This window comes from Lepisma saccharinum, chromosome 8, assembly GCF_977018435.1.
Source record: "Lepisma saccharinum chromosome 8, izLepSacc3.1, whole genome shotgun sequence".
Taxonomy (NCBI): Eukaryota; Metazoa; Arthropoda; class Insecta; order Zygentoma; family Lepismatidae; genus Lepisma; species Lepisma saccharinum.
In genome coordinates this window covers 45,984,781-45,997,110 of record NC_139236.1, presented here as the reverse complement: position 1 = coordinate 45,997,110, position 12,330 = coordinate 45,984,781, and the positions used below count along the sequence as shown (strand labels likewise).

General features: G+C 35.8%; 1 protein-coding gene across 11 annotated transcripts in view; it reads left to right on the top strand.

Moving 5' to 3' along the window:
* The window catches only part of ClC-c (chloride channel protein 3), an 84,394-nt gene extending 74,841 nt beyond the window's left edge, over nt 1-9,553 (top strand). For all 11 annotated transcript variants that reach the window (XM_083126608.1, XM_083126605.1, XM_083126604.1 and 8 more), the window contains 3 exons: nt 1,770-1,933; nt 4,187-4,403; nt 7,023-9,553. In XM_083126608.1, the coding sequence (XP_082982734.1) occupies nt 1,770-1,933; nt 4,187-4,403; nt 7,023-7,113 (472 nt within the window). In that variant the 3' untranslated portion in view covers nt 7,114-9,553. The remainder of the gene's footprint in view (nt 1-1,769; nt 1,934-4,186; nt 4,404-7,022) is intronic.
* The last annotated feature ends 2,777 nt before the right edge of the window (nt 9,554-12,330 follow it).

Genomic DNA, 12,330 nt, shown 5'->3' with positions numbered 1-12,330 from the left:
AGTTCACCACCTCTTAAACATCCTTTCTGTAGTAAAGAAATAAAAAACAGAAATAAATAAATATATTTGAACCATCCCTGAAACAAGAGAAAAACTTTTTTGGATGACTAAAGCAGGTACGGTACAAGGTCCATTAACCGTAACTTGTCTGGAAGGTTGCGGTGTAAGCGGCAAATTTCTCTTGTTTTGAAGCTTTCAGTTTTTTCGCACTGTGTTCCAGACCACCAGAATTTTTTATTTTTTTATTCATTAAATATGTAATTAAAACTGAAGTGATTAATTAATATGGATCACATTTATACATCCTTTTTTCCGTTTTTAGGTCCCTTTTTTGATATTTTTAGGTCTTTTATAGGTCTTTTTTTGGCAATTTATAGGTCTTCAACTTCCAAGCCCTAGTGATCAGTTTACTGTGCCCATAGTATGTGATTTTTAGTGAGGAAATCTCTAAATATGACATTCGTAATATTGCAGAGTGGCTACTCGCAAGGGAATTCCTTGAATTCTGGGAATTACGCATGAATTATTGGCTCTGGGAATTCTGCTTTAATTTTTCTCTGGAGACGTTAAAAATTGCAATTTATACATATTTATAAATGCCTTGAAGCAAGTTTTTCAGTTTAACTTTCATTTTTATCGAGGAGGAAAAGAAAGCTGCATGAAAAATAAAACAAAATTCATTCCGTTTACTTTGTTAGTGTCGGCAGGTTATTGTAAGGAATGATATCTGAAGTTGATTAGGTAAATTTTAATTTGAAATTCTTATACAGTTAACAATTTTCGTAGATTAGTATATTCCCTAACATTTGTGACTTGTGTTTGTAGATGTATTTTGAGTCTGAATATGTGAAATGAAAAATGTAAACTCCACACTTTAAATTAAATATTTTAAATATATATTTATATACCGTTTAATTGAATTGAATTAGAATTTTTGAATACATTGGAATCTCGCAGATCCTGTATATTGTTAATATATTTGTGGGTGTTTTTGGGGAGGGGGGGTGAGAGGTTGTAATACGCAAGGTTGAAATAGAGAAAACACCTGCTTGTTCCCTTGAATTTTTGGAAAGTTCGCCTTGAAAACTGGGAATTATACTTGATTTTTATCATGATTTTATAGTGGTCATGGTGGTAACAAAAATCATGAAAAAGCAACAAGTGACTCCCCTAGATACTTTAGGAATCTTTATGAATAATTTTTAGAAATTCAGTGGTATCCTTCCAGATGTATAGGTGCATGTAAAGAGCCAGTTAGACTGTGCAACTTTTCATGTGCACAAAAGACGTGTGTATTTGTGGGCTTCTCATGTGAAAGAGGTTTGTTTTTGTGATCTAATAAAATTACAAATGATAATTCAGACTAGACTGGCATCAACTTGTTTGTTCCTATTAACTTTGGGACCAGCAGCAGCATGTGACTAAATTTCTCTTCACATCTCTGTAACTGTATTTTTTAAGCATTTATAAAAATATATAAATTTTGAGGGAGCAGTCTATATTGCTGTTAAATTATGTTTGTTTTTTTAAAAAAATTATTGTGATAAAAATATAGTTTTTTATGTTCTAGTTAATAAAAACAATGTTCAGTGGAAGAGCCTTAAACTTTTAAAATATACAAGCAGCATGTCAAATAAACAATTGGACAATAATGGAAAATTTTGGCAATACATTCCTGGTGGACCCATTTTTCTGATGAACAAATGTATAACTATGCATTAATATTGCATTGTATGTACATTCATTCTTGTTTTGATTGTGTTTTTCAGGCGGAATGAGCCTTTAAGTGTTATTACTCAAGATTCTATGACTGCAGATGACGTAGAAGCCATTTTGAAAGAAACTGAGCATAATGGATTCCCTGTTGTTGTGTCTCAGGAATCACAATATTTGGTAGGCTTTGTTCTACGGAGAGATCTCAATCTGGCGATTGGTAAGTAAATCCAAAATTGAAACAGTTTAAAGTTGTCAAAGATGATGATGCATTCATTGTTTCTGCATAATACACAAACTTATTTCGTTAGCATTGAAATTTGTGTACGTTTTTGTCACTGCATTTTTGTATTCAGCTGTAGGTCATACACACTACAAATTACTGAAACATTGTAAAACTTTCAGGTCCGTTCCATTCACAAAAGTATGTAATTTTCAACTCCAGCAGTTGGCAAAATATCATAATTGGAGCAGGCTTTTCTTCCAATTATGTTGTTCATTTTTTTTTGGAGAGAGCAATGATACTTAAATTTTACTTTTCTGCTTTCATCAAACAGAGATTTGAAGTCTGTTAAATGCTTGGAAAGTGTACTTTAATACTGAAGATTGAAATAAGTGACGAGGTTAATTTCAGATACATGAATATCAGAAGATCAGCATATGAGAATGGATATTTAAGTTGGCATAATTCCAGTAATTAAACTGATTCCAATATTCAGTTCCATAGTTTTGAATGTTTAATAAAATATGGCATATTGTTCATTTTTAATGTGGTACATTTCAATATTCAAATTAAATCACAAAAATGCCGTGCAACACTTTCTCATTTCCAAATATCTTGGAAATTATAAAAAATGCCTAATCGGAATTATTTTGCCAATGGCATTTCATTGAGAAATTAATTTTGTAATTAAAAAATTAACTTGTGTGCTGGCTTGGTGGCCAACCACTTTAAGTGCTAGGCATTTGATTTCACAACCAAATTTTCTGGTTTTGTCCTGACCTGGGCATCGGTGCTCTTGGTAAGTGTCCTGCCTTAAAAACTACAAATATGTTGTGCAAAATTATGAATATTGTAAAGCAAAACTCGGGTACATTGGAGTGATATACAGTAGTTCCAATTAAAAACAATTTTAAAATTTACAAATTTTTTGAACTAGTTTAAATTGTTTCAATTTCCTAGTATCTGCATTTCTGTCAGTATCGGCTCAGGCCCAAAAACAATATTTTTATTTTTTTGGAAATTTTATCATCCAGGTGACAGAAAATGAAAATATCATAACAATGAAATAAGTAAAATTAAGTTCATGTGCTGTTCAACCCTTTTCATTTGGAATAGAAATACCATATCAGCCACATTTGTTTCTGCATTTTTTTAGTTTTAATTAATTATTATCAATCATTTTTATGGTTCACAGTATAGAGTTTGGATAAATAACACTATGCTTTACCTTTATTGTATATTCATACTATATAGTTTTGATGTTAAAAAATATATTTACCTTCAATATAATATGTATATGAGCATGGCATGCTATCTTTCAAAACATTCAGCAGGGTATGTTCAGGGATTTTTTTTTAACAAGTTTTGCAAAATTTCCCTCTCTCTTTGTTGGCTAGTCAGATTCCTATTACTATGAATATGAACAGCACAGTCCAAAACAGCAATGAAAAACTAGCCCATACACAGCTGGTCATGATATCGAATGCTGCTAATGTGAATTTACGAGGGCAAATCGAAAAGTCTTTGCACCTATTTTTTTCTAGCTTGTTATACAGCTTTCACCATTTCATGAACACGGGTAATGTTGTCCGGTGTCAGCGAGGAACGAGGTCGGCCCGATCGCTCATTGTCCTCCACATTTCCCTGTCCATTTTCAAACTCCTTGCACCACCGCTGCACACTTTGCACTGATAAACACTTGTCCCCATACACTGGCTCCATCTCCCTGTGGATATCTCTGGCTGTTTGTCCTTTGCACCATAAAAAAAAAATAACACTTTGCTGCTCATATGGCGTGGACTTCCTGATCACTCCAGCCATCTTTGCTAACTGATAACAGTGCCGTGCCATGGAAGAAATCGGAAGTTACAATAGGGCCGTTCCAAGAAAAGCCTACAGCATCGCTCGTACATGTCTCACTTTTCTAATGACACTTATAACAAGCTAGAAAAAAAATCAGGCACAAAGACTTTTCGATTTGCCCTCGTAGTTTCATTGAGTAAGAGTGCTGCGTGTCGTGAAAGTTGGACTCAATCTGAGAGACAAGTTGAAGACAGTGGTTGCAACTGATGAGGTCCAATTTATGAGTGGAATAGCAATGTTGGACAAGGTCTGACTTATGAATGGAAGAGCTTAAACATTGATTTGTAAATAAGCGTGACCTAGTTAATAAGTAGAAGAGTGTAAAGTGGAATGTTTTAATTGCATCTTTTTACATCATTTTCTAACATTGTTTCCCTTATTCCCCAGCAAATGCAAAACGTACCCAGGAAGGAATTTGTGGTCAGTCGCTGATTCTTTTCACAAGTACGGTTCCCTCTTTACCCCCTGGCAGCCCTCTCCCTCTGAAACTGAAGAAGATTTTGGACATGGCTCCCATAACGATGACGGATCAGACCCCAATGGAAACTGTTGTTGATATGTTCCGTAAGTTAGGACTCAGACAAACTCTTGTAACACACAACGGGTAAGTCTTATGTTTTTTTTTTAAATACCACTTGTATGCATGTGTATATTGTGGAAAAGAGTATCAAAATATAATAGTTGTACATTGTGGCACACTTTTTTTATGCATAGTTCTTGACAGGCTGATAGTCTACACTCTTGCCTCAGTGCAAGTAGTACTGGGTTCAATTCCAGGTTGAGACGTACTTCATTGTAAATCCAACATTATAAAGACTGTGGTACAGGCTTAATTCCTGAATGAGTGATATAAGGCAAATTTTACCAACCATGTCCTTCAGAAAGTGTCCTTGGGTTCACCCCAACTCTAATAAATTGGTACCTTTAGGGATACTCTAGGACAGGGACATAGCTAGGTTCGTCAGTTTGAGGAGGCTCGAAACTAAAGATTTTTTTTATCAAACTATTAATATTACCATATAGGCCTACATGTATGTATGTGTGTGTGCACACGTATGTATGTATATGTGTGTGCTTATATATAATGTTCCCTTCCAACAATATACGAGGGGATATCAAAAAGTAATTACAGCCAAACGGAAATGTATTCACAAAAACTGAAATATACATTTGGAAGTACATGTAGTTCACCACCTTTCCATGACATGACAGGTGTGTGCTCCTCGTGCATGCTGAGAGGCAGTTGTTTTAAAATGGCAGCTACGCTTGAGATGTTAGACACAGTTGAGCTGCGGAGTGTGATTCGGTTTCTGTGGTCAATGGGACAGAAACCACCTGAAATCTATCATGAGTTGTGTGCAGTGTATGGTGACACATGCATGACATTCACAAATGCCTGTAACTGGTGTGCAAATTTCAATGCAGGGTGTGTAACTGTCTTCTATGAACCCCATTCTGGATGGCCTCGCACAGCCCACACACAGACCAATGTTGACAGAGGACTGGCGGTCAACAATCCAAACAGCGGATGCGGTGGGCATTTCATCTAGCAGTGCATACTCCCATCATCCATGAAGAACTTTGGTATCGCAAAGTGTCAGCAAGATGGGTCCCCAGACTGCTCACACCACCGCATATGGAGGACCGTATGGGATACAGTCTTGAGCATTTGCTCCAGTACCATAGGGCTGGAAACCACATTCCTTGACGGCATTGTTACTGGGGACGAATCGTGGGTTTTCATTACACCCCTGAACGAAAGCGACAGAGTATGGTATGGAAACACACAAAGCTGTCCCCACCCAAAAGTTCAGGACAACCCCTTCTGCAGGAAAGGTCATCATCATCATCCTTTGCAGTTTCCTGCCTCTGGCTGGATCAGCATAGAAGTCAAGCCTGTCCATTTTTTTCCTGGTCTTCCACCACTCCTCTCTTTCCACGGTGTTCCAATCTTGTCCTCTTCTCCTAACACTCTCCGCTATCTGGTCTTCCCACTGACATCTTGATCTGTTCAACAAGCAAGTAGCAGGCAAATGGGAAAGAAATGTATTGCTTGGGGTTCGTGGCACTCAAATTCAAGAACAGTGTTTCAAACTGAGAGCAGAATTTACTGAAATTCTATTTTGCAATGTTTGTCATCAAAGTAAAATTTTTAGCAAATGTAGAACAGTTTGCAGGGGCCACATGCCTCCCCTCCCCCAACGACATCTCTGCTTTAGGAGGTAATGACAGTCCGAGCATGGTGCTGATTACATAACCTCTGCAATTCACATACTTTCAAAATATGTTATTTTTATTTATGAATGTGAATGCAGAATTTATGTTCATTTTTAAATGCATTGCTAACCATATTTCTTCTTTCTTCAAAAAACCTGTCAGTGCTATTTACTTATGTGAATTTCTTAGGGTCAATTGAAACTTCCTGGAATGAAGTACAAGAAAGGCGGCTTTTAGTTAGGGAGTTTAGTTAGTTTTCTTTTCCTTATCTATGATCATCACTTTCCCATCAAGCAGCTTAATTTTTCTCTCAGAATCCTTGAAAAGTCTCCCTTAAGTGTAAGTTGGCTTAATTTAAAACTGTAGCTACAGAATGTAGCTTTTCTTTCTGATTTGCTTGATCTCATGAAAAATTGGATGGCATGATGCTGCAAGCCTGACAGGTTAGGTGAAGCTGATACTGTTTCAAAGCTGTTAACTTGAAATCTTTCAAGAAGTGAAAATCTCGTCTCATACAGCTGAGAAAATTTACAGTATATTGAGATCAATATAAATCAATGCAATTTATGTGATCATGGCTCATTTATTGAAAATCTCAAAGCTGTTGTGCGAGGGCAGGTTTTGTTTTTTTTATCCATAGATTTTCATAATTCTGGTGACACCTTGAAAAAGTAGTTGGGTATACCAAGACATTTTACATTTGAAATCATAGAATTTTCTCCTAGACTAGGAATTACGGTATATTCGATTTTTTCCTTATATCAGTATCATGTTGGAATTATTTACCGATACTTTGCCGGCATTATGTGGTATGCAAAGTTTGTCATTTCTTCTTACAATTTTCAGACATCTGTATTGGTGGGAATTAGTAAGAATATCAGCATTGGTATGGGTAACTCTTCAAAATGGTATCTGCTTAGCCCTAGTGTGTGTGTACAGTGTTTGTTATTAACTGTAGTGAACTAATGAATGTTTTACTTAAGATGTTTTTTTTTTTCATTTACAGGCGTTTGCTTGGTGTGATTACTAAAAAGGATGTACTACGTCACATTAAACAAATGGACAATGAAGATCCAAATTCTGTTCTGTTTAATTAAAAGTTCATATTAACTGTGCGCATCAGTTGTGTAAGAGATTACGACCAACTGACAGAGTATGGTCATATATATATATTAGCCGAATAAATCATACAGTGCATATTATGTTATGGTGTGAACTGTATTGTCTCATAGACTGCTTTTAAGCCCTGCATGTGCAGTGTGAGAACAATTGTAAAATGTGAGGCAATGTGCCAGTGAACTGAGAAACGAACGCTAGCAGTATTTGTTATTGATAGTCTTGCCATATGGAACCTTTAGTTTTTTGGCATGTGTGTGTGCGTGTGTATAATATAGAAGGTTAAAGCAATTGGATGCTAATAGTCGCATTCCATTAATTGTAAAGAGATCAGATAAAAGTTGTCGACACTGTTTTGCAAATTGTATATGAAGCATAATGAATTAAATGTTAATCTGTATCTACTCAAGAACCAAGATTAAGAACGAATCATATTTAATCAATCCTGCCAATGAAATTGCCCTTTTATCATGCATTTAACTTCTGGCGAACACATTGAAGATTTTTTATATAAATTATATCTTTTGTTATACTGATAAAATGTATAATGGAGAATGATAAAAGATGAGCACCACAATGTTGCTACTTTTTTTTAGCACTTCACTGCTTTTTTATGCTTTATATGTAATATATATATATGTTGATTCATAAATACTAGAATATTAAACAATTATAGTGATAACCCAGCATGTCTTCTCAATGTAGTAGAAAGGGAATATTATTAATTTAATGAGTAACTTTATAAGAAATAATAATAAAATTGTTTTTATGCTGCATTTGAGATACTTGTAGAACTACAGGTATTAAAGAGTTTTAGTACTAAGAATTTTGATAATATGGCAACATTATTCAAATGCACTCTGAATCAAAAATAAATTAAGTTCTCAGGCTGTTGTTATTGTTACTAATGTTATTATTTACTGCTTTAATAATCTGGAAATTTTCATCACACTATTTACGTCACAATATTTTAATATTGCAATAAGTCATGAAGATATTCATATTCAGTAAAATGTCAGAAGATATGTGATTGAACTTGTGCAACCAAATAGTTATTTATTTTTAAGAAAATGTGTAGTTAGTAAGTATTCAGAATGACCATAGCATTGCTCTATTTACATATATTTATTTACTGTTCGTTTGCATGACTTGTTCATTTCCATTTTGGATTACAATATTAAATGCTTTATTGTGTCAGTAAGAACTCGGGAAAAATATTTCTTGTTTTGTACCTACTTTTTTTTTTTTATTTGCTACATCTTACATCTATGCTATTTGGAGACCTTTGGGTTTCAAGTGCACAGCATCCTTCCACTGAAATTCTGTGGAGCCAAAAACACCTAAATGGACCATATATTCCTATAAATACCTAAAAACCCTCTTTGTACCTGAAAAGCACCTTTAAAGCCCGTTGTGCAATTTTAAGCATAACTTTTATTAAGATCAAACCTTAATTTCTTCCACAAAGTCTTGAGACGTTGAACAAATCCAAGTGGAAAAAGATGCTTCTTCACAATGATTGGTGTTCATCATTGACCTTGTTAATCTACTGCAATATAAAACATATAAATTGTATATGCAAGATAACTTTGTAACCTTAGTCTTTCCAATTTGTTTATATATGTCTAGTGTGAGTGCATAACTTGTTGAGAGTAAACAACCACATCATGTTTCCAAAACATTTGTGTGTGTGTTTGTCTCTTAAGTACCCTTTCATCACGAGAACCCATTGAATTTCAAGAAGACAAAGAAATGTCCCCAAATTGCCATATCAGGCAAGTAGAGGGCATGTTGGGAAAATTTTGAAGCAAAATATGTGTGAAGTGTGGCAACCATGGGTGAGAAGCACAATTCTGAAACTATGGCACACTTTATTTCAAGAATCTCCCACATGTTCTCAGTAGATGGTTACAATGCAGCCCCACCCCCTGCTCCCCAAAGAGAGAAATGTAGAACAAGACCAAAATTGATTCCTAGAATTTGTTTCCCTCAGCAGAGCTTGACAGTGCAAAAGCAATATGTGAAATCCATATGATATTCTCTGTTGCCTAAAATTTTATTTGGAATCGTGAGTCGCAAAGAAGGTAAAGAGATGCCATAAATTCACTCACTCCAAGCAACTATGACCTATAAAGGTTTATGCCATTATGATTGCTCGAATCTCAAAAATACCAAGTATGTATCTTCTTCCTTTTTGAGTATGACTCTTGTATTTTCTACTTAAGGGGGAGAGGGACAATTTCCTCGACGTCCTTCTCTCTCAGGCAGCTGGGGAGCACTGTTGCCAACTTAGCTCTTTTGGAGCCAGATCTGGCTCTTTCGTGCACTTGTTTGGCTGTACCCACCCCCTGCCCCACTATGATGCCATCACTAGCCCTGGCCCACATATACCAACTTTTGTCATGAGTATAAATTTTGCACGTGATGTGATATTGTTATATTGGCTGTGTGGCCCTACCCCTCTTACCTCCCCAGCTACTTTTATATGGCGTCGTGGCTGAGATGATGACAATTTTGTTATCCAGTAATCCCTTATTTTCGATTTCATGCAACCATTGGTGGATTATTGAGATGGATGATCCCATCAAATCTACAGTGAAAAGTAAGAATAGATTTTCATCACTTTAAAGTCACTGGTAATAGCAGCGCCCCCAACCCCCCTGACAACTAAAATTACCATGGAAGGCACTTTATCCTGCCTTCCTAAATCTAGCTCCTTGAAAGTCAACTTTAGCTCAATTCAAGGTGAAATTTAGTTATTTTAAATGCATCAGGTTTGGCAGCACTGCCAGAATAGCCATAGTAGGCAAGGAGAAATGCATTATGCTTATGGGGTATTTTTTAATTTGTTTTCTTGAGAATATCACACTTCTGATGATGGAAAAAAAAACATGATCGGGTAGAGGATCCATTGAAGATGATATTGTCGCTAGAAAGAGTCTAAACTCCCATTTGTTTAGCCGCAACTTGAATTTGAAGATGTTTCTCCATAAAGAATACATGGGATTCTGTAAATACTTATCCATCATATTTTTCAAACACTGTATCTAGCTTAATAATCAACTTTAAAAACCGCTTCCACTTGCAACATGGGGAGAAATTCATACTCTCAAATTATGCATGGATTTTCTTTAGTAGCAGTGCACATTCCGACAATATTGAAGTAAATGCATGCCTGGTGCGAAATTGTCACACCTCGCCTTAATAGTTATATCATGTCTCAGGCACCATGTTGTTAACACATAAATTTCAGAGTATATAAAAAAATGGCCAATATCATGCCCAGCAGGGGTTGATGGTGTCCCAGCATTCCTATAAAACAAAAAGAAGACATAATCTATCCTATTTATGAAATTACTAATCACTTCGTTATTAACGGCATGCTAAAAACTCTTCTTTATAAGTGTTACAGCATTTATACATTTTGCTATGACCTTCTACATTAATCCTTGTTGCTTGCATATCACCATTATTTGTATGGAATGAAATGACAGGAACAAATGAAATATGCTCTCAGATGATTAATATACTCTTAACAAATAGTGTGTTGGCAGCGTAGCTTGGCAGATGAAAATTTCCATTTACTGCTTGTATAAGAGTTCTCACTGACAACTTCACTGTATTACTATCTTCATTATCCAAAGTGAAATGGTAAAATAGGTTAGAGAAGAAATGAAACACTTACTCCACTTTTGTGAGGTAATTAATACTTTCCCTTTGTAAGAAGTAAGGAAAAAGTGTGTTTACCATTTTACTTTGGATACTTCTTACAAAGGGAAAGTATTAATTACCTCACAAAAAATGGAGTAAGTGTTTCATTTCTTCTCTAACCTAATCATTATTTCACCACCAGGAATCCCCAGTATTCACTCATAGTGAGAAATTGCTTTGTATTGAAACACTGCAGTTTTCAACCTTATGGCCATGGTAAAATTGATTCAGGAAAATTATGACATGGCTAAACCCCCTATTTTCTTGAACTCCAGGGTCATACTCAGGTCACACAAAAGTATCTGTTTCCAGAGAGGCAATAAACTTCACTTTTTGGAGGAATTTTTCTTAACCAATAGAAATTCAGATTTCATGCAGAGATGGATGCAGAAATTGACCCATCGGTGGTTGTGTACATCATGTTTACGGAAATGCTGTAAAGAACAGCTAAACACAGATTCTTCTGAAATTCTGGCGACAGTCATGTCCTGCAGGCTAATACTGATTAGTAAATTATAATAAAATAAAACATTTTCAGTTTATTGCCAATATTGCCATTTTTTTAAGTGCAGAATATCAAAGTTCACAGTACTTTAAGCTGATATTTATCAACACTAGAAATAAGAGATCTCAATTGATATAGTGCAGTAACATTTTGCAACAGGATATCTAATTGCTGCTTGCTTAATGTTTTTAGGAACTGTCACTCTCATGGCAGGTTCAAAGCAGAAGTATGCCAACCATGGAATGACCTAGGAAGCCTATTTCCATGGCAGAGTGGTTAGCACATCGTACTGCGATGCCAGGGGTCCCAGGTTCGAATCCTGGCCTGGACATGGATGTTTGTAAGTGTCCGTTCATTATGTCATCATTCATCCCCATCTTCGCAAATTAGCCAAAAGTGGCACAAAAAGCGAAGTAAAATAAGCAAATCAGTCAATCAATCGATGACAATGTGGAATTTTTGTTTGCTGCTGTATTGAAAACTGCTCTGTCCATTGAACAAAATTGTCTAAGTCATGGTAACTACGAGTACTCCTGGAGAATTTAAAAATATACATAGGCGCAAAACTGAAAATCCTTTTCAAGTTTTGTGACTTACAACCAATAATTTCGAACACTGTACTGGAGGCAATTGTTACCTGGATATTGCGAACCATCAACCACTACCTGCAGCCAACATGCTTGTCTGCTAGTTGGCTAGATCCTTCCAAGTTTGAGGTGCAGTGTGAAAAACATGGATCACAATTGCTATCAACTTTAAACAACTCTGCATCCAGAAAAGGCCACGCACTGCTAAAGTGCTAGTCCTGAACGTATCACCAGTTCGGCATCTTTGACAGAACCCCAGAGGAAGCCGACCGGACCCGTATCTGGTTTCGAGCCACCACCTGTTTTTTTGGCAAAGCGCTGTTGTCACTTTTACCTGCAGTGTTTAGACATGCATTCATTCACTGTGACATTTTACTCCTAAGGTCTTTATATTG